This window comes from Podarcis liolepis, assembly GCF_965112155.1.
Source record: "Podarcis liolepis genome assembly, chromosome: 2".
NCBI lineage: Eukaryota > Metazoa > Chordata > Lepidosauria > Squamata > Lacertidae > Podarcis > Podarcis liolepis.
This window is the reverse complement of record NC_139555.1, coordinates 29361316-29384811: the sequence shown is the minus strand read 5'-3', so window position 1 is coordinate 29384811 and position 23496 is coordinate 29361316. Positions and strand designations below refer to the sequence as shown.

Below are 23496 nucleotides of genomic sequence, written 5' to 3'. Positions count from 1 at the left end.
ATTCAAACACAGATAACGGAAAGTTAGAACTCTTGATGAATTAAAAGCATCTGGCATTATTTCCAAACTTTACATTTCCAAAAACCAAATTGAAATTTTGTTTGCCTACACCTTGAACTGTTTCCTGTCAGATACACTAGGTGGCACTATTGCTGGAGACAAGAGAGAAACTGAACAGGGCTGTCAGCCTTGGAACAACTGTGCTGAGAATGCACATGGAAGTCACACGTCCGTAACTCTGGAGCAAAGCTCCTGCCCTGAGCAGAGAACTGTGACTTTAGAAATAAAGGGTTTGCTGAGCCACAACCGCACAGCGGTGTCAGCTGCAATCTCAGGCTAATTTCCCAGTTGTGCAATCATATCTTGCAGCCTGGAAATCTCCGCATTGGTTGTTTATATGTATGAGATCTTTCACCTCAGCTTGCTCTAGAATATACTGTGTACATAATATCCTCTGAGCACCATTTTTATGGCAAAGCTGCTTCTTGCACTATTTAACGACAGAGAAAGGCAGCCACAGCAGACACTGGGATGGGGTGGGGAAAAGGTAAGAGTTGCTGTTCTTTGGTCTTTACCACCTGCATTACAGTGGAACCTCGGGTTGTGAACGTGATCCGTGCAGGTGGCACGTTCGCAACCCACAGTGTTCGCAACCCACAGCGCTGCATCTGTGCACGTGCGGGTTGCGATTTGGAACTTCTGCGCATGCGCAAAGTGTGATTTAGCGCTTCTGCGCATGAGTGAGCACCGAAACCCAGAAGTAACCCGTTCCGGTACTTCTGGGTTCGGCGCGGTGCACAACCCAAAAACGTGTAACCTGAAGCTTTTGTAACCCGAGGTACCACTGTACTACTGATTTACAGCAGTGAGAAGAATTAGGGCTACGTTCGAATCCCCGCAACAGGGTGAGCTCCCATTGCTCAGTCCCTGCTCCTGCCAACCTAGCAGTTTGAAAGCGCATCAAAGTGCAAGTAGAGAAATAGGTACCGCTCCAGCGGGAAGGTAAACGGCGTTTTTGTGCGCTTCTCTGGTTCGCCAGAAGCGGCTTAGTCATGCTGGCCACATGACCCGGAAGCTGTACGCTGGCTCCCTCGGCCCATAAAGCGAGATGAGCGCCACAAGCCCAGAGTTGGTCACGACTGGACCTAATGGTCAGGGGTCCCTTTACCTTTAATAAAAATGTATAAGAAACCACCCATGGTCTCTTGCCAATGGAAGCATCTCCATGCATCACCATTGCTAACTGGTAGTTTTCACATAAATGCAAATATGGCTGCAGCCTCAGTTCACCTAGCCACAGGAAGGCACATACTTCCTCTACCTCTTTTCCTAAAGCACATGGGTTGGAGTTTGTGTGGGATATTGGATCCTTGATAATTTTAAAGGATCTTTTTCCTAGGTCCTCTGTGCATAAAGTAACATGGAAGGCTGGTAGGCATTTTCAGGGCTGTCCAAAACTCAAAATTATCTACCACGTTATCCTGAATTCTAAGCATATTTCTATATACTGATGTGCTTTGCGCTATTTATTTTGCTTCACAAGGAGGGAAAAAAGGACTGCACCAGGCACTGAAGCTCTGCTGCTCTAACCTGGAGATTTCAGCAGCTCCTGCCCACTTACAGACAATCCTATCATCACTCCCACTAAGGACTAGAAACTTGCTTGTTATAAAAACACTGAAATTCCCAGGATGTTTAATTCTGCACACTCAGTACCAAAATCCATGTTTGGGTTTGTTTTTCCTGCACTAATGCAGAATTTTGGGATATGCACAGGCCCCCATAAGTTTAGTCTCCAAAGGCTTCAGAGGCCAATGCTGACTGCTTGAATTCAATCATTATCTCAACCTCCTAATGATATCTGGTGGAAAAAGCTTTAAATCAATATGAATGAACTTCTGTTTCACACCTGCCAATGCAACAAATATTCACAGATATAGGCACCATCCTGGGATTCCCTTATTGATATACTTCATTGTATTCCTTTATGCAAACTTACAATTTGTTGGTTTTGTATCTATGTTGGCAGATATGCCATTTCTTGTCCATCTGAGCCACAGATCCATTCTTTGCTACAAATAGCACTGCAGTAAACTCCAGCTTCTGAGATGCAGTAGTTGGTATTTCAAAGGTTATGATGATGGATCCATTCTGCCACCTAACGGAAGAAAGGGTATATGTCCTTTGCATAACTGCACGAACTGGAGCAAATTATAAACATTTTTTTAAAAAATATAATACTTCATTATAATGCACAAGCGTCTAATGTTTATGAAGAGGCCACTTGTAAGTTCAAGTTCCTAGTGTCTATAAGAGAACATTTGTCGATATTTAAATGGGAGTATTGTGAACCTGGTAATATTTGCCCAATATTGCACAGGCACTACATATCGCCATGTGCATTTAAAGGCACAAAGACAGGAAAGAAATAAGCAAAACTCTCCGGGCTAAGCAGCTGTCAGGGGCTGGGCTTTAAATCAAGTTGCCGCTAGGAAAAGGAAGAAGTGCAACCAACATTCATATGGGCAGCCCTGGTTAGGGAAGTTTTTAATGTTTGATGTTGTTGCTTTCTTATTATTAATATTCTGTTGGGAGCCACCCAGAGTGGCTGGGGAAATCCAGTCAGATGGGTGGGGTATAAATAAAATATTATTATTATTACCACAATTTAAAAATATGTAGACAGGTTAGACATAATAATACAGCTGAGGGGCACTTGACTTTCTGGGATTGGTTTGCAACCAACCATGTGGCAATTGCAGGTTTAGCCATGACTGGTAAAATAAGACTCCAGAGTTCAGGTAACGTTGGGTGGACCTAGGAGGCTTCATTTATTAAAAAGCATGTGCTGAGTGTGCAGAATACTACACTGTAACCCAGGGCCAGATTTAGGTTTGATGAAGCCCTAAGCTACTGAAGGTAATGGGGCCCTTTATATGTCCAGCTGTCCTTTGTCAACAACAAATTGTTGCTGTTTTCTGTGTTGAATATATGCTATATGGTAATTTATGAACCTAATAAGTATCTAAAGCCATTTGCACATTAAAAATATGTATTTTATGAAAGTAATTGTTGAACTGAAATACAATTAAGAAGAAGTATATTAAGAATGAATTTTTTTGCAGGGGGTGGGGGCCAAGAGAGTGGGGCCCTAAGCTATAGCTTGTTTACCTTATATGTAAATCCGGCACTGCTGTAACCCACTGCAAAGCTTCACAGACCACAATTTTGCTCCTTTATTTCTGTCTCCAGAAGATCATCCGCCCTTAGTGACCTTCTGAATGCAGAGCATGTGTTCCCTGACCACAGCTGCCCTTACAGACACACATCCCTCTTTTAAAGGGTGGAGCCAAATGTCCATAAAATGCAAGAACTACAAGTACATACAATATAAGCCATACGAGTCTATATGAAGCAAAAAGCCACTCACAACGATAGAGATTGGTGATAACACAGTGAATCCCAGTCTCTACGTCAAGCCTAAACAAATGAACTTCTCGATTGGTCCTTGGCTAAAGGACTGAAAAGGTTCTCTCACGGAGGCGCTGCTGTTTGCAAACTCACAGAAGGCAGGAATAAACCCGGGGTGGGGTTGGGGTTGGGGGAACTGAGGAAGAAACTAGGAGGCATTTTTAAAAAAAGAGAGAGTTATTTTTAGCGCGGAGAGAGCGTCCAAAAAATAAACCAAACTCTGAGAAGCCAACAGAAGATGGCGCGGGAACACGGGCGTGTGGGAGGCGTGGGAATCACCAGCTGTTAACCGAAAGCCTCGAGACAAAACTCTCCTCTCTCCTATTGGTCCCTTTTTCTATCTGTTTAGAGATAAGCGCTACCTCTTTCCCCTCCCGATGTTGTTAGTTGGCTAGCTCGTGGATGTAGTTGATACTGACAGGACAGGGGCTCAAGTTCTCTCACTCTATATCTACAGTATATCTAAATCTGTATCTATAATGGGAGTTCTTCTCCATCACTTTCTCCAGGTTGGAAGTAATAGATGCTTATAGAGGTCCATGTAGAGACCACAGCATTTTAATGTTTCTGTGCCCGAGTGCGAGTCTCTCCACTCAGAAACAAAACATGTTTCTGACAATGTCTGTGCCACTTTGGTCCACTTCCCCCCAAACTGAGAGGGAGAAGATGAGCTGCCGCTTGCAAGACTTGTGGCATCTTTGCGTCCTCTGATGCTGTGCATGTTTGCTCAGAAGTAAGTATCACTGAGTTAAATTATTATTATTATTATTAATTCAATTTATTTACCACCCTTTATCGGAAGATCCAAGGGCACTGTGCAACATTAAAAACACATAAATACAGAACATCAGTGATATAAACATAATAAAAACATAATGACAGACAGCCTAATCACCATCATCATAATAACAGTCCACTCCCCCACACTTTCACAGGCCATAGAGGAATGTTTTTGCCTGGTGCCTAGGGTTTATGACGAAATAAGCATGTTTCAGCCTCAATGGTTCAGATTAGAGGTGACCCTGTGGTCTAAATCACCAAGCCTTTTGAGCTTGCTGACGGGAAGGTCAGTGGTTTGAATCCCCGTGACAGGTGAGCTCCCGTTGCTCTGTCCCAGCTTCTGCCAACCTAGCAGTTCAAAAGCACACTAGTGCAAGTAGATAAATGGGTACCGCTGTGGCAGGAAAGTAAACAGTGTGCCAGCAGCGATTTAGTCATGCTGGCCACATGACCCAGAAAGCTGTCTGCGGACAAACACCGGCTTCCTCAGGCTGAAAGCGAGATGAGCGCCGCACCTCATAGTCGCCTTTCGCTGGACTTAGCCGTCCAGGGATCCTTTACCTTTTTACCTTGCCGGGGCTCATGCCCCAAACCCCAAGCAACAAAACACCCTTCCGGTTGTAGTAAATGTCAGTCCCTTTAATTATCCTGTCAGTCAGCTCCCTTCAAATCCAGAGTGAGAGTTCAGTGGTATGCAGAAGTTTGTTTTATTTAATAAAATTTATACACCACTTGATTTTTTTAAAATAAAAAAGCTCTCAAAGTGGTTCACAAAACATAAAACAGTGACACACACACACAGTGCTTTTTCTGGGGGGACACAGGGGTACACTAAGCCTGGGGTCAGGAGGGTACCAAAGCTTTACTCCTCAGCTGATGAGGACAACTGCATTGTACATGCCCATTTCAAGTTCAGCCCCAACCTTTTTAAAAGGAAGGAGAGGCTGTGGTAAGGTGAAGTTTATGTCACAACAGCAGCTGGGCCAAATTGCACCACATGCCAGTTTATTGTGAATCTAAGTTTGGCCTCATTGAGGGGCAGTATTTCAATAGGAGTAGGAAAATAAGAGCACCCTAAACATTTTTTCAGATTAAAATTTCCTCAAGCATCTGGGTAGGCTACAATTCCCAGCACCGATAAACTACAGCTCCCAGGATTCTCTCGGGGGAAGCCACGGGCATGCAGACTTATACAATAAAAAAAAGTGTCAGGCGCGTTCCGCGAGCTAGTCTGTATGACCACCCGGAAGCTCCCTACAAAGGAAACGCGGCGGCGACGGACTCCTCTACTTTTTTTCCTTAGCTCTATGAGCCAAAGCCGTCACTTTTGCTCCTCGCCTCCTTTCCGCGTTCGCGTTCCGGCAAAGCGGGAGCCTCCGCGGCCGCCGTACGGAAGCCGAGGGGGCCGGGGTGGGGCCAATGTAGGCCAGGGCCGCGCGGGCGGGGCCGGGGCGATGGGGAATCTGTTCGGGCGCAAGCGGCGGAGCCGGGTCACCGAGCAAGATAAGGCCGTGCTGGTGAGAGCAAAGAAGGGGCTGGGAGGCAGGGAAGGCGGCGGCGGCGGCTGCAGGAGCAGGTTGCTGTGACTTGAGTGCAAAAGGCTGCAAGGTAGCCAGCAAATGTGTGCTGCAAAGGAGCCCCTGTGCCTTGACAGAGTCCGGACGTAGACCCATGTTTCCACCGTATGTGACATGCCCAATTCCCCTGTATTTATTTATTTTTCGGCAGTTTGTTTGGGGGGGGAGAGAGAGAGAAAAGTGATTTTTGGCAGGTGCTGTTTCTCCTAAATGGGGTGGGAAAGCCAAAGATCTCTTTCTTAACACAGCTGTTGAAAGTTAAAGGAACTTTGGCTTCTTTTCGGACTGGCTACACTTTCTGTTTCTCTCTCTAAAAAGAAAAAGAAAGAAACCCGAGCAAACGAACGGAAGTCGTGGTGGTGGCTGTCGTGTTCAGGATTACTTTGGCAGTCAGGTGGAAATACTCCCAGGCGGGTACTTGAAAGCAGCAAAGCACTATAGAAAAAAATCAGCCTTGAATTTAGCAGCTTGCCTAGTAACAGCCATAGGTGACCAGGAATTGCATGCAGGCGAGTTCGCGGGGTCAGGCTGTTGGAGAAGGGGCTACAATGCTCCATCTGCTAGCCTGCCTAGTCCCTGGGCAAGCTGTGGAGGAAGGAAAGCCTATTTGCCCATGACCAAACTGCTGGGAGAGGGACAGGTTGTGCTGTCTCCGGTTGTGCTGCCTCTCTTCCACCAGTCTGTTATAAAAACCACTACCGAAGAGGTTATTTGCCTGCATTTCCTTACTGTCTGCGGAGGAGTATCATAGAATCAGAGTTGGAAGGGACCCTGTGGATCATCTAGTCCAACCCCCCTGCAATGCAAGAATATGCAGCTGTCGTATACACGGATCAAACCTGCAACCATGTCATTATCAGCACTATGCTTCTCCCTTCTTCGCAGCCAGGATAGAAATCCAGACTCGTCATTTGGGGGGGGGGGTTCATTTAGAAGGCTAATATAAAATAGTAGCACACTATGTAGAATAAGAAGTTTCGAGGTTGAAATAAGATGCCCCCAGACTGAGGGGATAAAGTCACAGTGCTTTGGGAATGATGGGAGCTCTGTCTGGTGAAGTCTTTGGATGCCCTGTTACCACTGGATGATCATTTATATAGACCTGGAATATCTAGGTCAGTATCTTAGCCACAAATGTGTTCCCTATCCTTGGCCATGGTTTGTGAAATAGGAGAGCAGTTGTGCAAGCTGCATCCTAAACACAGTTACTAAAAAGTTTTCAGAACCCTTTGCTAGTGGCAGAACAATCTCCAGGAGTATGGAGAAAGCTGAGGCCTCCACTACATTAGAGACACCCACCCCCACAGTGCTTTCTCCTGCTGATGGAGAGGATTTTGTGTGCCATCCTGCTCACCAACCCCCATTCATCAACATGGAGAAGGGAGTAGGATTGCATTCTCAAGTCGCTTGGAACTGTTAGTGACTTATGAACAAGCATGTTTAGGATTGTGCTCCCATGGTATCTGTAAATGATTGAATACCATGTCTATAGTGTGGAAGAGTTTTCTGAGTGTCAGAAAGACCAGGGTTTTCAACACAAAGAGCCTGTGTGCAGCCTGTCACATTCCAACTCCTTGAACTGCACCAGAGATGGGGAACCTGTTGCACACCAGATGTTGGGTTCCAGCTCCCATAATCTTGGACCATCCAACATGCTAACCATGTTGTCCCAGCAACATCTGGAGAGCCACAGGTTCCCCATCCCTGGTGTATATAGACTTGTGGCAGCTCTCCAGGATTTCAGACAGCCCCTATCTGGAGATACTAGGGACTGGCTGCTTTGTCATCACACCACTTTATTTCGCCACTGCATCTGGTGTATTCCAGCTGTGGCTTTGTTTTCTGCATTTTTCTCCAAGCACATTTGAAAATGCTTCCTATCTTGGCATCCATTGCCAGCCTCACTTTCAGCAGTGATCGGCTCCACTCAGGATCCCCTATCATAGAATCATAAAACTGTAGAGTTGGAAGGGAGCCCGGGTGGTGGGGTCAGCTAGTCCAACCTCCTGCAGTGCAGGAATCTCAACTAGATCATACCTAACACCCAGCCTCTGTGCAGATGGTTCTTCCTGACTAAGTGCAGAACCTTACATTTCTCCCTACTGAAATTCTTTTTTGGTCCAGTTCTCCAATCTGTTAAGGTCAATTGAACCCCGATTCCGTCTTCTGCAGTATTAGCTACCCTTCCCAGTTTGGTGTCATCTGCATATTTGATAAGCACCCCCTCAATTCCTTCAACCAAGACATTTATAAAGACATTGAACAACATTAGCCGAGAAACAGAACATTGTGGCTACTCACTTGTCACGTTTTTGAAGATTTGCATTCAGCACTGAATTTAAGTTCAGAGCCTCAGGGTTACTCTGCGGTATCCATTCTAATATTTAGGGTGCCCATAAAAATGTAGAAGTGTCATGTAGCCATCAGAATTGGAACTGTACTCAGTAAAGGATTGCAGTGTGTCTGTCCCTTAACTACTGAAGGGAGGGTCTTTGTCTTAATACAGTTCTTACTTAAAACCAGCTGCTTGCCAACTTTTTCATTTAGTTCTTAATAGTCTCATTTAGTTTGCATACTAAAAAGATAAAGGTAAAGGGACCCCTGACCATTAGGTCCAGTCTTGACCGACTCTGGGGTTGCAGCGCTCATCTCGCTTTATTGGCCGAGGGAGCTGGCGTACAGCTTCCGGGTCATGTGGCCAGCATGACTAAGCTGCTTCTGGCGAACCAGAGCAGCACACGGAAACGCTGTTTACCTTCCCGTCGGAGTGGTACCTATTTATCTGCTTGCACTTTGACGTGCTTTCAAACTGCTAGGTTGGCAGGAGCAGGGACCGAACAACGGGAGCTCACCCCGTCGCGGGGATTTGAACTGCCAACGTTCTGATCGGCAAGCCCTAGGCTCTGTGGTTTAACTCTCAGCACCACCCGCATCCCTAGTTTGCATACTAACAAAAGGTATAAATGCCCAGTCTGCAGCTCAGTGGTGAGAAACCCATGGCCTTTTAGTTATTAGCATGGCCAATCATCAAGGATGATGAGAGCTGGAGTCCAGCAACATCTGGAGTGCCAAAGGTTTCACGTCTAGCTGAACATCCCCCCTCCACTAGCTTTTGCCCTGGGAATACAACATCCCCATTCTCCACTAGCTGAACATTGTGCCTCAAAACTGAATTCGACATACTGTTTTGTAAGTCTGGAATATCATCAGATAGATGCTGCTAGTTTTATTGTGCTGCGGCCTGAGAGCAAAAGCAATTTGACCAACTTGAAGGAGGAAACACATGGTAAAACACTCTCAGACTTTTATTGTCTATCTCCCACCTCTCCCATGAGGTATGATGTGTCGTACCTGAGAGCCAAAGGCAGCGAGTTGGTGTTTAACTTTGCAAGGTGGAACTTTCAGCTTCTTCTGCTGTTTTTGCAGCAAGCCAAAAATGGGAATAACAAAGTAGGTTTGAGGGATCAGGCTGCTGGGCTTATAAGCAGGTCTGCCTTAAAGGGAGATTTTGGTTTCTCTTTTCCAGTGGTCATCCTAGCAAGGCTTGTTGGTGCACCTTCTAATGGCCAATTTATTTTCTCCTGTAGCAACTGAAACAGCAGCGGGACAAACTAAAGCAATATCAGAAAAGGATATCGCTGCAGCTGGAGCGGGAGAGGGCTTTTGCTCGGCAACTATTAAAAGATGGCAAGAAAGAGTAAGTCATTCCAAGTCACTTTGCACCCTTTCCATACGGAGGTGTTCAGTTTATGGGCTGGTTCAGAAAGTCAATGTCTTCTCAGTGAGATGAACCACAACTGCCCCTGTGGCCTCTCTTGTATGGGAAAAGCTTGAATTGACATATTGCATTCCACTGATAACAGCTGAATGATTCCCATTATTACAATACGTGAAGCATTTACTTCCACACTTGAAGAAACTGCCTATGGGAAGCTTTCTTTACAAATGCATCCCTGGAGGAAATTGAGGTGCATCATGTAGAAGCCTTAAATCTCTGACTGGCCATGGTTTAATATTTAAGCTGAATACTGTTGTTGCTGGTGAAGCATTCTAACCAACTTGTCTCAGCCTGCGTAATAACGCAATGCTAAAATGAATATTTTCATGCATAAGGTTCCAGGTTCAGTCCTTGGCATCTCTAGTGAAACATGGCGTGGCTAGGAGCTACCCTGGTACTAAATGTACCAGGAATTGATATAACACATAAGGGAAAGGCTGTAGCTCAGTGGAGTAGCCTGCACAAGGTCCCAGTTTCAATCTCTGGCATGGCCAGATAGGGCAAGGAAATAATCCTGCCTGTGAGAGTAGACCAGGGTGGGGAACCAGTGGCCCTCCAAATGTTGTAGGACTCTGATTCCCATCATCTAGCACTGGCATAGGCAAGCTCCGGCCCTCCAGATGTTTGGGACTACAATTCCCATCACCCCTAGCTAACAGGACCAGTGGTCAAGGATGATGAGAATTGTAGTCCCAAACATCTGGAGGGCTGGAGTTTGCCTGTGCCTGATCTAGCATATCCATTGGTCCAAGAAACTATGGGCATTGTATATGAATGATGGAAATAACCCCAACAACATCTGGAGGACCACAGGTTCCCCATTCCTGGTATAGACTGTACTGAGTTTGATAGATCACTGTGCTCCTAACTCCAGTGGGAAGAGTGATTTGAAGCTGTATAAGCGTTGTTAAAATTTCTAAACTGGTACTACTGAGCGTTCTTAAAATGTTCCTTTATTGCATCCTGCTGGAGAGAGGAGTCCTTTTGATGATCGGTCACATAATGGGCAGCTTCATTCATGTGACACAACCAGCAGAGAAATAATGAATCTTTCTCACAATGCCAGGACTTAGGCATCTAATGAAATGGATTGCCCTAAGCCTGCAGTCAGACAGAAGGAAGCACTTCACATGTTGCAAAATTAATAATTGAAAAATTAAATATTGTGATGGCTGTGAGCTTTAATAAAAAATTTTAAGGATCAAGTAAGTAAAGAATATACATATTAGTTATTGCTGGCCATAATGACTAAAAATGGGACTTCTGGATCTGAGGCAGCCTATCTGACCATCTTTAACTTATTCCTTGCTTCTGAGAATATTGGAATCAATGTTTTTTTATTATTTAAAAAAATCAAGATCAGAAAGGCAAGGCAGAAATGGCTTTGGTCTGAAGGATTGTTTTCTACAGCCAGTGCTTTTTTCTCCTCCTAGGAAAGCAAAGTTTCTGCTGAAGAAAAAACGATATCAAGAGCAACTGCTAGACAAGACAGAAAACCAAATTAGCAACCTGGAACGCATGGTAATGGAGGCATCCAATGTCATTGTTTTCAGGGCTTTTACAGCTGTCATATCTGTATGCTGCTAAATTTTGTTTAATTGTGCTAAACTTCTAATTCAAGCTGTCTTAGTACTTAGCATTAGTTGGACATCTTGGATTACACTATGAATGTTTAAAGTGGTATTTTGTTTTGTTTTGTTTTGGGTTGGGTTTTTTGTTTTTGTTTTGTTTTGTTTTTTGCTGAGCTCCGAATGCTATGTCATGTTTTAAGCTGTAATATCGGCCAGTGTTGCAGTGTTCTGCAAGCCAGTTTTGTCTGTTCCTCTTCCATTTGGCTCTATGGTGGTCCATGGAATGTAGAACATACTGCCTACTGTGGCTGTGGTTGTCTACTCTCCCTACTACATATTGATGAAATGCAGCACTCGCTGACCCCCTCTGTTGACTTCTGTTTCCTTCAGGTCCAGGATATTGAATTCACACAAATTGAGATGAAAGTGATTGAGGGCCTCAAAATTGGTAATGAGTGTTTAAATAAGATGCACCAGGTGAGTGTGAGCCCAGGGTCCTTGGGACTATTTCATATGGGACACTGGTTGGGACATCTCTTCTGACCAACCTTCTTTTCCTGTAGGTTATGTCAATAGAAGAAGTGGAAAGGATCATGGATGAAACCCAGGAAGCTGTGGAATACCAGAGGGTATGTATTGTCCCTGTGTGTCATCATGGAGATCCTTTTAACCATTGCACTGCTTCATTCTTATATTTGTATGATAGCAATTCCACCCACTTGGATGCTTGAAAGTGTTTCAATCGTGCCAACTAAATTGCTTATGAAAAGGAGTGGAGACCCTATTTTGCTTTAACATATTGCATTGCAAACCTTGAGACTAAACTGTTCTTCGTCATTGCACCTTAAAACAGGTCAGAGATGACATTTGTTCATGTCAAGAAGACTGTCATAGAAAGAGGGAGGGAGTTGAATATAGCTTGAGTGCCAAGTGGCTGGGTTTCAGCGGAGTATTTTGTAGCTTTGGGTCTATGTTCCTATGTTACACCGACCCATAGGTGTTTCCATCTTACAATTCTTAAGGATATGGTGCTATTCTGGTGTTCACCATGCATTCTGCCCTTTTCCTTTGCAGCAAATAGATGAAATGTTGGCTGGCAGCTTCACTGTAGAAGATGAAGATGCCATTTTAGCAGAATTAGATGCCATCACTCAGGTGAGTGTTTCATCAGCAACACTGGTAATTCATTGTCGGGCTACATTTTGCAGTGGACATTTTTCATCTCATGTGAGGGGATTATCCATCCCATATACCTGGCAGGTAATAAGGGGTCCTTATTATAGCTGCCTTGCATTTATGTCTTCTGAAGCCTTGAAGTGGTCAGCCCAATCTTCCCAGAGAGGCTTAAAAACAAAGATGGTGATACCCAACCAAGTCATACTCAGAGCTGACCTATTGAAATGTATGGGCTTAAGTTCATTGAGTATCGCAAATGCTGGATACTGCCAGTATTGAATAACTTTTACAACATGTTTCCTTGGTTTACCCTTTGTTTTCTTCGCCTTCAAATGAAAGATTCTTCCACACTAGTGTCTGAAGATTCATGTGTCCCCAGCTACTTCCGTGGATGCAATCTGGTGGAGATTCTGGCCTGCTCCTCCTCCTATATAACTTTGGTTCCCTTCTTAGAAGGGATGGAACTTCACTTTGAGCCATTAGACTATGTTCATACAATAAATCTCAGTTTATGCGAATGGTTGGGTCATCTGCCCGATATGACAACAAACCCATCCAGGGCAGGCAATTGATCAGTTTCTTGCACACAGGAACCAGCGTCTCTGTGCTGCCAGAGTTCAAGCTCAGCTTATTTTCCCTCATCCATCCCACTGCTGCATCCAAGCACCAGTGCACAACCTCCTCTAATTCAGATGTCATGTAAGAAATACAGCCCCAAAACTACAAAAGCTTGGAAATGGAAAAGTGGATAAAGGATTGTCCCCTGACCTCGTGTAGCAAGGTCTGATGCTAGGAGAGTGGCAGGGTCCTGGTGATCCTAATTTTTGGGTTGACCGCCAAAGCCAAAAATTGTGGAACCCCTGCTGCCTAATACCCAGCTCTACCACCGGTCTGGTGGTGATTGTAAAGCATTCAAAATATTAATCTTTTGATGCTTTCCACAAAATTCCATTGCTTATCAGAGTGCACAGATGAGCATACTATAAACTGCAGCAAGTGTAAAATGTGGTTCCCTGATTACTGGTGGGTGCCAGGCAATCAGAAAATAAATGGTTTTGTAACAGTTGCACTGGCTGCCAAAGCTTTTGCAGACCCAATTCAGAGTTCTGGTTATTACCTTTAAAGCCCTGAGCTGTCTGGAACTGGGTTACTTAAAGGACTACGTACACTCATACTGCCCTTCACATATCCTGAGATCTTTGTTGGGTAACCTTCTTCAGTGTCTGCCGGTGAAAGCAATCAAGCTGGCAGGTGCTCAGACTAGGGCACAATGGTGGCCCTGCAGTTACGGAATTTGATTCTTTGCAGATCAGACAGACCCCATCTCTTGTATCCTTTAAAGAGGACTTAAAGACTGTTCTCTTTTCCAAAGCTTTTAATGTGACTCATAGAGAGCAGCTGCTTATTGGAATTTGGATTGTGGTCCTGTTGCTGGCATTGATTCCACGGTTAATGTTGATTCCGTACTGTAAACATGATATAAGTTGTGTTGTGGAGGACTTTCTCAAAATGGGCTATAAATCCATTAAATAAATGAATAATAGATTGACACAGTTGTATTCCCAGAGCAATAGCTGCCACCCAACATGATTAATCAAGGTAACTCACCAAGGAAGCAAAAGTGCTTCTAGAATCTTGTTAGTAACCCAGAACCAAAGCTCTAGAGCCCAGCCAAATTCTCAGCTTCTGAGGTGGTACAGGGAGCAGCACTCCTTCCTATGCGCTTGGAAGTTCTGGTTTAGAGTTGCTTGTTATCCCCAGAACATTTGTTTCACAGTGTGACTTCTTTTCTTGCAGGAACAGATAGATCTTCCAGAGGTTCCATCAGAGCCTCTCCCAGAAAAGATTCCAGGTAGCGTTGTCCATCTTGTTTTCTTTCCCTCAGTTGTGCAGGCTTGTGCTTTTGGTTGTGCCTCCATGAACCACGTGGCACATGGGAGGTTTAAGAATAAGGTTGGCAGGTGCTATTCAAGCACCAACTCCGCAGAGCGCACTTAAAGCAGCTCTAGAGCACTGACTATGTCAGACTCCACCAAAGCTTTACTGTATGTAATCATGCTACAGCCCAACACTTGACATTTGTAGAGTGCTTTAAAAGGTCCAAAGACCTTCATGTGTATTAAAGGTAAAGGTGAAGGTACCCTTGACCGTTAGGTCCAGTCGCGGACGAGTGTGGGGTTGCGGCGCTCATCTCACTTTACTGGCCGAGGGAGCCGACGTACAGCTTCCAGGTCATGTGGCCAGCATGACTAAGCCGCTTCTGGCGAACCAGAGTAGCGCACGGAAACGCCGTTTGCCTTCCCACCGGAGCGGTACCTATTTATCTACTTGCAATTCGTGCTTTCAAACTGCTAGGCTGGCAGGAGCAGGGACTGAACAACAGGAGCTCACCCCGTCACGGGGATTCAAACCGCCAACATTCTGATCTGCAAGCCCTAGGCTCTGTGGTTTAGACCACAGTGCCACCTGCGTCCCTATAATTCTCACAACAACTGTAAGTTAGATCGGTTGCACTATCCCAGTATGGGGAGGGTGGGGAGAGTGGATTCATGGTGCAGATGATGTTTGAACAAGACAAAAAAAGGAGGCCAAGCTCTGGTTGAAAACCCTGTTGTAGCCATACAACTGGTGTTTGGTTTGGGTGTTTAAAAACAAACTCAATCTGAAATACAAGGTAGTGGACTTGTGGGGAGTGGAGGTGAGCAGCCATAGGTGTACAAAAATGACTGGCTTGGGAACTGGAAGTTATATAGGGCATAGGGAGCACTCAGCAATCAATGTGTAAGCCATACAGATTCCTGGACCTCTAAAGAAACAAATAGCAAAAGCTGCCTTTATTATTTTTTTATTATCATTATTTATAGAATTTGTATACCACCCTATACCCAGAGGTCTCTGAGTGGTTCACATAAAAAGATCACAGTATATAAAATAAAAATAAAAGCAATAACCCAATAATACGCTCCCCAAAAGAGCCACATTTTAAAAGGGTATGGGATGTTGATCAGGTCAACCCAAGACCTGGTTAAAAAGGAATGTTTTTGCCTGGGGCCTAAAGGTGTATAATGATGGCGCCAGGTGAATTTCCCAGGGGAGAGCATTCCACAGACTGCAGAGAAGCCCCGTTCTCGTGTTGCCACCCTCCGGACCTCTCGAGGAGGAGGCACACGATATATTAGCCAGTATAGTGTTATATCATATCCTCCACAACTTGGAAGAATATCCTCACTTGTTGGTACTGTAGTAGTTTCATTTTTCTCTGCAGAATCTCTTGCCTCCGCCTCCTGTAATAAACTTGTATGCGGTGCAGTTTGGCCCAGGTGCTGTTGTGACATAAACTTCAATATACCTTACCACTGTCTCTACCTCCTTTTATAAAGGCTGGGACTGGACCTGAAGTGGGCATGTACAGTGCAGTTGTTCTCATCAGCTGAGGAGTAAAGCTTCAGAACTCTCCTGCCCTCAGGCTTAGCCTCTCCAGAGAGATTTGGAGAAAGTACTATCTCAACTTCCTTGTTGGCCGCCCTTAGAACATACAAGGTGTAGAACTGTATCAGGGCAGTGACAGGGAGTGTTCCTGCTCTTGGCACAAGTATACAGACATTCAGGTGCATTTCAAATGGAAAATCACAGTCTTCCCTCAAACATGAAGATATGTTTGAGAGATGTTGCTGTGAGATTGGGAGTGTTTGCTTGCATGACATCTCCATTGTCTCCTCTAAAGGGAGCAGGTAGCAAGACAGACCAGTTGTAAGACTAGATAAACCATTGGTCTGAATTTGGTTAGCTCTAACTCCAGCTGAGAAAGTTAACTCCTTCCCTTTTCCTTCTATTTACAGAAACATCGCCGGTCAGAGTCAAACCAAAGCCAGAACTGGTGGCTGCATCTTAACTCCATTTCCTGGGGGATCCCTGCAGGCTATCCTGGACTCCCAGCATGCCTAGGGTGCAAGAGGCTTCCGTGGTGTCCCATTGGCTTTGAACAGCCACGCTGGAGCAGGTTTCCTGCACAGAATGGAAGCTGTAAACTGGTTAATATCCCATATCAAGATTATTTTGTAGTGTGCACACTCCTTTTTTTGTAACGTAAACTGGATTAAATGGTGACTCTCAAAACCCTTCAAGCCAAATGCTTTCTACAGACCTGATGTCAGCTGCAGACCTGCCTCAGACGCCAGCACAGCCTCTTGCTAACTCTGCCTAAGCCCCATGGTGCCCTTTTGAGCTTGTGGGCACTGTGAAAAGTTACGAGCTTTCTGCTACCGTGCGGGAAGAATTGCTGGGAACCCTCTTGGCCTTCCTCTTCACTTGCCTCTCTTCAGTTCTCTGGCTTTTTCGAATGGGTTCTCTCTCTCTTTTTTCCCCCTTGTTTTTTTTGGAAAGAATGGAATTTACGGAACTTTGGCCTGTACCTGAATTAGACCTTGCTAGCTTGATGCTGAGATGGGAGCGTCACTTCCAATGGTAGCAACAATTGCTTGTGCTGACGTGGTAGTGGAAATACAAGAAGATTACCCCGTGTCCAGTGTGCTTCTGAGACAAATGCAGTTAATAGTTCTATGCACCACCAGGTAGCGATGCGAGGCTACTGGCCTTGATCTCAGAAAACTGAAGGCCGGTTTCCTACAGGGATAGGCATCTATAAAAAGTGCTTGCTAAGGATTAATTCCTGAAATCCTATACAGGCATCCTGTTTCCCCCTTCCTTTTTCTTCCTTAACAAATCCATGGTGTGAAGAGCTGAACACTGTTTCAGCTGAAACTTCTCAACAGGAGAGGGGTTTGGAAGTTGCAAATCAAGCAGCTTCTTGATTAATCTTGCCCTTCCCAGCTTATCGCAGCTGTGAAATGGGCTGAGACAGGAGGCAGATCACCTTTTCTCAGAGGTGGAGGCTGCCTGCCGTGTCTGCTTTTCCTCTCTTCTTGTATGGAGCAGTCAGGAACACGGGAAGCCAGTGGGGCTAAGTATTGCTTTCCTCATAATTATAGAAGACCTGAATGTGCTTCCCTGCCCCCCTCCTGAATGCTAGAAAGGGCTGGATCCCAGTTCGTTCTGATGGCCTCCTTGCCCTTAAGAGGATGTCGAAGACTTTGCCCCAGATCACATGGCTTCAGGAACCTGTGGGTCCGACCTGCTTTCACAGTTGCAGCCCACCAAACATGTATCCCAGACTTACTGCCTTTTGAGAGCCAGCTGGTCTGTGCTGAGCACGACCCGCAGGACCCGCTAAGATGGGGGCCAACCGTGGCTGAGCGGTTGGATGGGTTGATGCAGTGGGGGGTGGGTGGGAGGAGAATGATATTGAAGGCTCATTCTACATACAGAAGTAGTAGAGGTTGCCACTGTCTGGGGTCTACAGCTCAGAGCTGAGAAACGTTTCCTCTGATTGACCCCACTTTCTATCTGAACCCTTCCCCAAACCGCCTTGTTAGTGAGTGGAATTGTATCCTCAGGCTCCTGGGATTCAAGCTTCTTCGAATGTAGTGGTTTTCCCCCAGTGGGTTTTTGACCAAGGCCCTGCCTGTTTTGCTGCTGCAAAGAACCCTGAATGGCTCGTCTTCAAAGTCCTCTGCTAGCACTTGCCCAATACCATTCACAGGGAGAGGGAGCTGCTTGATAGTGGTCCTTAAAGCTGCACCTAGACCTTCCCCCACCTAGGCACTCTTTGTTAGCATCAGGAAGGCTGAGCAGTGGATCGGATTGAGTTCATGGTTCGCACTTAAGTCATCCTTTCTATATAATGTGCTCAAAGACCATTCGACCAGCCTTTACATCTGGGAGACAAACAATTACGGGAAGTGTTCTGTGATTTCTTACAAGTTAGTTTGTCTGTTGCCAATTCTGTCTCAGTACTGCTGTATTCACTTTGTTCACCAGGTGGCAGTCCTACCCTTACCTGTTCCATCACTGTGGCTGAGAACAAACATTCTCTGGCTTTAACTTCTTAGTTGCTGTGGACTGCTGTCATTGATTGATTGTTACTACATTTGTGAGCAAATGCTAAGGCCTGCTTCTCAAGGAAGAGCAGGACTTTCTCATTGGTATCAAGGGTACTGTAGAAGCATTCAGCTCCCCTACAGGGATCCCCAGTAGGCTCCATTGCGCCCAGTTAACTAGGTAGCTCAGTGCCCAGGGGAAATTAACGGGAGTGCGTTTTTCTTCTTCTTCTTCACTGCCAAGAAGTACAGGAAAGAAAGCCAGCGAAAGAGCCTGCCAGCTCCATAGGAGAGTAAGGACTGCAGATATGTAAAGTGGCCTTAGAGAGTAGCCACAGTGCTAACTAAACAGCTTCCCTCTGCAATATCCCCAGTCGGTGACATCTTTGGCTAAAGCCGGGTAAGATTAGGGCTACTGCCCAGCCTCTCCAAACTCTCCGCTTCCTGCGCGTGAGTCAAAAATTTCCATTTCTTGGCTGAATCTCTGTGCAGTTCCTCAAACAGTAAAGCCAGCAGGAGCAGTTCAGGGTAGCAGCAATAAAGTGTTTCTGACGCCTTCAATCTCTGGTGTCCAGTCGCATACCTCCATCAGCCGCCAATGCACTTCCCCCCCCATGCCACCCCACCTTGGGACCTGAAACGTATAGAGGATGTTGGCTTCCTAGGATTGCTCTTATGGAGCGGGAAGGGTCTTTCTGAAAGTATCCTTGTCGGTTAGAAAGTTAAGGAGAGGATTGTGAATGGCACTCTCCTGTTCTAGAATGTATGCAAGGGGCGGTTTTGACTTGCTGGTTTGTTAAAGAGCAGCTGAACTACTCCATGGCATTGTTGGTAGCCTTTGGGGAGACTGAAACTGGTGCTACAGAAGGAAGGGACACAGGTAAGAGTGTTAATGTCAGCCTGTCTTTTGTTTTTGTTTTTCTGCAGTGGGTCTGCCTTTTTGGTGGGGAGGAAAAGCCACAATGAGTGTCCCTCCCATCTGCTGGTGCTTTTATCCCTCCGGGTCCAGAACTTTCTCTCCCTGCCCCAAGGAGTTGTGCTCCACACGAAGCATCCTCCCCCCCCCCCAGGGGCTGGCAATCTCAAAACAGAGAAGAAAAGAAATTACTGGGTTTTCTTTTTTTCTTAGGTGTTCCTGGGAATAAAACTCTTCACATGGAAGAGACCAAAGTTTAGCAACCATTACGCAAGTGGCAAGACTCTAAACAGAGCATTACTCAAAAGTTGTCCACGAGGGACCAGTGCTTCTGCTAGCTATCAGCTTGATATGGATGTTCTTCCCGCTGCCTTGACTTCAGGGAGTTGCTGCCTTTTAAACTCTGTGTGAGTGGGCACCTTTCCTCCTGAGCTAGTTATCCCTTGTGGCCTCCGTGCATCTTCCTTAAGAAGAGTTGCTTCTTTATTTTTATTTCCTCCTTTCCTTCCTTGAGCTTATGTAACTGCTGCTCTGTGGTGCCTGGCCTTATGTGGTTTCTATGCCAACCCAGTGCAATACTGGGCTACTGGGAGAAAGAAAGCAGGGAGAGGATTTTGCTGAGGTATTGGCCAAATCAGCGGTTCTGGGGGTGTCAAAAATCAGAATGGCTTTTCTGAACTCCTAGCCTGCCTTATAGATCAGGAGTGGCTAACCTGCGACACTATTTGTTCTCGGACTCCAGCTCCCATCCGCCTCAGCCAGCATGGTCAGTGGTCAGGGATGATGGGGTGTCTGTAGCTCAACCGCATCTGGAGGGCCAGACGTTCCCTACCCCTGCTCTAGATAAATGAAGTTTTTGGGGCATTGAAGCAGTCAACCACCCACAATTAGATTCAGGGTGGGGACCGGGGGTGAAGACCTTGTGGTCCTCCAGGCGTTATTGGACTACCAGCCCCCAACAGCCTCAGACAGCATTGCCAGTGTAGCTATTGATGATTCAAGTTGGAATCCAGCAATATCTGGAAGGCCACAGCTTCCACCCTTCATTGATGTTCCATTATCTCTTTAGCTTTTCTAGAGAAGCTACAATTTCCATTGAAGGATGGCTGAGATGTTGTTTCCCTCAGACCAATAGAGATTCCTTCCATTTTTCAACCTTACCTGTCCCTGGTATGTTGTATTGAGTGCTAGAGTTTACAAACACCATCAAATTAGAGCAAGTACAGACTCTCGGGTACACCAAGGCAGCCGATGAGGGAAAGATCATTCTATACTGCAGCTTCCAGTACTACCACACCCTGCAAGTTCCTTCTCACAGATAACTGCAAGGAATCTTGCAGAAGCTTGGTATATTTTATTTTATTGCTGCTTATAGTCTATACTCTTAAAGGCAGGAAAGGGGGGGGGTTGTGTCAAGACAAAATAAACTAGGCCACATTCCTAAATTAGCCAGTCACAGGGCAAGAAAAGTATTGACAGATATGTAGATTTTATAACCCACCCTTCTGTGTAAAACCAGAGTAGCTTCCACTCAAACTATGGCAAAGCTTTAACAAATTAACAAGAGTAAATGATCCAACTGAAAAAGTCTGAATGGCTATGAAAACTGGAAAGCTTGGGTCAACAAAGACATTTTGACTTGCTTCTCAATGCAGGGATGGGAGTGAATGGGTAACATCCCCCATGGAAGGAATACTGTATAGACCCTACTCAACATGGGTGCCATTTTGCTAGTTAATACATCCTAAGTTAAAACTTGGATCAGGACCTCTCCAGGGGGCAGCAATGGGGCAGCAAACTCTTCCTAATGCAGGGATGAGGATCCCCCCCCCAAGCCAAGGCCCATGTTACGGTATTATCATCCCAAAACTGTTAGGGCTCACATTCATTCAGTGGATATGGCCAGATAGAAAAGTAGGTGGGGCCAGAGCAGGAATTGCAAATGTGTCTCTTAATCTTTGTCCATTCTTCTAGAATGTACATACAAGATGAGGCTTGGGCTGTTGATGATCTTAAAAATGGTAACCAGAAGCAAATGATAAGTTATTGCATATCCTTCAAATGGGCTGCTGTGTTGTGTCAGCAGTGGTTTCTTTCAAAGTTCCTCAGTTTCAAACCTGGATGTTGACAAAAGCATGGGCAATAGGTTCCAAAAACCTTGTTCTCCAATGATAATCTTTTTTACTTGGGAAAATATTTAGTTCCGGCCACAGTTTCCATCTGGGAATTGAGGGTCTTTCCAGGATATGGTAAACACAGATGGGTCTCCTCCAGCTAATGTGGATTTCTGACCAGTGTTACCTCTGTGTTGTCTGGATTCCACCTAAGGTTGTTCCACTCTGCCCCACACAGCCACAGTCGCCAGGAAAGAAGCAGCACCTGAATCTGATATAAAAGAAGCCTGGGTGTTGTCAGCATGTTGACGACACTTCAACCCTGTTCTTTGGATGATCTTGGGAGCTTCACGAAGGTGTTAGGGAGAAAGGGAAATGGCAGGATTCTTCAGCACTCCATAGGAGAACAGCCAGAGATGTGAGGAACAATTTCTCCCAACAGAACTCTCTCGATGACTGGAGAGGTAATTTTCCTGTAACATGATTTGTTAAGCAAGGGGTGCATAATTTGAGACTCTGCTCGGTTTTCTTAGCTGTTAAATTACATTGAACTCACTGGGATTTGCTTTTGAGTAGACCTGTATGGAAGTACACTGAGAGCCTTTTAGATATTGACCCTATCAGTAAAGGGAAGACCAGCTTGCTTCATTGGTTAGGCTTAAGAAGTCCAGCTCACTTGATAACAATCCAGAGTACACATTGCACCCTTGTTTTCAGAGACAGTTTCAGTTACCAGACTACGAAAGGAAAGGAATATCAGCAGGGGAAAAAATGGCTTCATACTTGAGCACTTACTCGTGGGCAACATAACTCAGCATCCTTTGCACTTAATTCTTTTGCTGCCCAAATATCCCAGATTGGTTATCCTTAGTTAAAGAGCATGACTTTTAAAAACAAAAGCCCTATCCAACCAACCAATTATGCAAATTGCATAAGCTATTCCCATCTTACTAAGGGATCCCCGGAGAGCTATTTAGCAATGTGAGGTTTTGCATTTACTGGCCTATAAATCAATTTAATATACAAGGTGTGGGGAGTGTAGGTTTGGAAGTCTCTAAGGAAGTGATACTTATACCTATTTTCTAATTCTTTTCCCTTATATTATTTGCTGCATTTCACCAAAGCCATCAGGAAACCTCTCTGCAACATTCCACTGTGGCACCCCTTAAACCATGCCTAATGGAAAGATAGGTTGAAGAAAGTTCGCTTACCTGTATTAGAAGCCCATTCCATGTATTGATTCAAATTTACAGCTCACCTTAAAGGCTTCAGACAGAAACACGCACATACCCACACCTATTAAAATGCAATGAAACCTAATAAAATTACAACACTAAAATAAACTCTGCCAGATCTCCAAAAGCCAGTCTAAACAGGTCTTAACAGTGCTCACAAAATATACAGATAGGTAGCCGTGTTGGTCTGCCATAGTCAAAATAAAAAATTCCTTCCAGTAGCACCTTAAAGACCAACTAAGTTAGTTCTTGGTATGAGCTTTCGTGTGCATGGTATCTGAAGAAGTGTGCATGCACACGAAAGCTCATACCAAGAACTAACTTAGTTGGTCTTTAAGGTGCTACTGGAAGGAATTTTTTATTCTCACAAAATATGTTCAGGCTTGGACTTTGGGACGCTTCTAAGCGGAGGGGGTGGAAATCTAAGCAGATTTGGCAATATGTCAGAGTGTCATTTTTTGCCTCCAACTTCCATGTCGATAGATTTTTAAAACAGAGAGAAAATATACTATTTTCAGGTCCTCCACCACTTCGCAGAGGGAAATAGGAGCAGCAAGCACCCATATTCTCTGACCCAAGTTTTACTGCCCTGGTCTCCTCCATCCCTGACTAACTACACATGGCTGAAGGTTTTGGTCTTTTGTCGTAAAATCTGCAAATGCCTGTCTCTGATGGGAAGAGGGTATTTGTTTGGTTAAAAATCTATTGTACTCCCAATAAGATTGTCAAAAGTTCCAAAATACAGCTCAGCAGCTGCAATGTGCAAATTGGGAGGCCTTGCACAGCGTGGTGCCTTTGTGTTCATGTGCCTGCATTGGCACACAATATGATAATCTGTTCCCCTGTTCCCGAGATTTACATTCTGAAGAAAACCACCAAAACACTAATTTTCGTAAGGCATTTCCAAAGGGAAAAAAGGCCAAAATAACGAAAGAGATTTTT

At 45.1% G+C, this 23496-nt stretch overlaps 1 protein-coding gene and 2 long non-coding RNA genes across 3 annotated transcripts in view; 1 reads left to right on the top strand and 2 right to left on the bottom strand.

Annotated features, from left to right (window-relative positions):
* Window positions 1-5430, bottom strand: part of LOC310700717 — a 36815-nt gene extending 31385 nt beyond the window's left edge. Inside the window, exons 1-2 of the long non-coding RNA XR_014522753.1 lie at window positions 5325-5430; window positions 2000-2158 (exon numbers count right to left, since the gene is read on the bottom strand). This is a non-coding gene — a long non-coding RNA (uncharacterized lncRNA). The remainder of the gene's footprint in view (window positions 1-1999; window positions 2159-5324) is intronic.
* Window positions 5431-5620: 190 nt separating this feature from the next.
* On the top strand, window positions 5621-16469 carry CHMP6 (charged multivesicular body protein 6). The gene is made up of 8 exons (XM_083490564.1): window positions 5621-5768; window positions 9416-9525; window positions 11040-11127; window positions 11568-11654; window positions 11741-11806; window positions 12252-12332; window positions 14151-14205; window positions 16193-16469. Exons 1-8 carry the CDS (start codon window positions 5706-5708, stop codon window positions 16243-16245), a joined length of 603 nt encoding a protein of 200 aa, XP_083346690.1. The 5' UTR covers window positions 5621-5705; the 3' UTR covers window positions 16246-16469.
* Window positions 16470-16717: 248 nt separating this feature from the next.
* Window positions 16718-23496, bottom strand: part of LOC310700691 — a 150397-nt gene continuing 143618 nt past the window's right edge. Inside the window, exon 2 of the long non-coding RNA XR_014522719.1 lies at window positions 16718-21920. This is a non-coding gene — a long non-coding RNA (uncharacterized lncRNA). The remainder of the gene's footprint in view (window positions 21921-23496) is intronic.

Bases quoted from the DNA above. Each gene is read 5' to 3' on its own strand.
- CHMP6 (XM_083490564.1), top strand. From the start codon at position 5,706: ATGGGGAATCTGTTCGGGCGCAAGCGGCGGAGCCGGGTCACCGAGCAA. The intron at 9,526-11,039 runs GTAAGTCATTCC...TTCTCCTCCTAG, and splicing joins TTAAAAGATGGCAAGAAAGA to GAAAGCAAAGTTTCTGCTGA. The intron at 11,655-11,740 runs GTGAGTGTGAGC...CTTTTCCTGTAG, and splicing joins GTTTAAATAAGATGCACCAG to GTTATGTCAATAGAAGAAGT.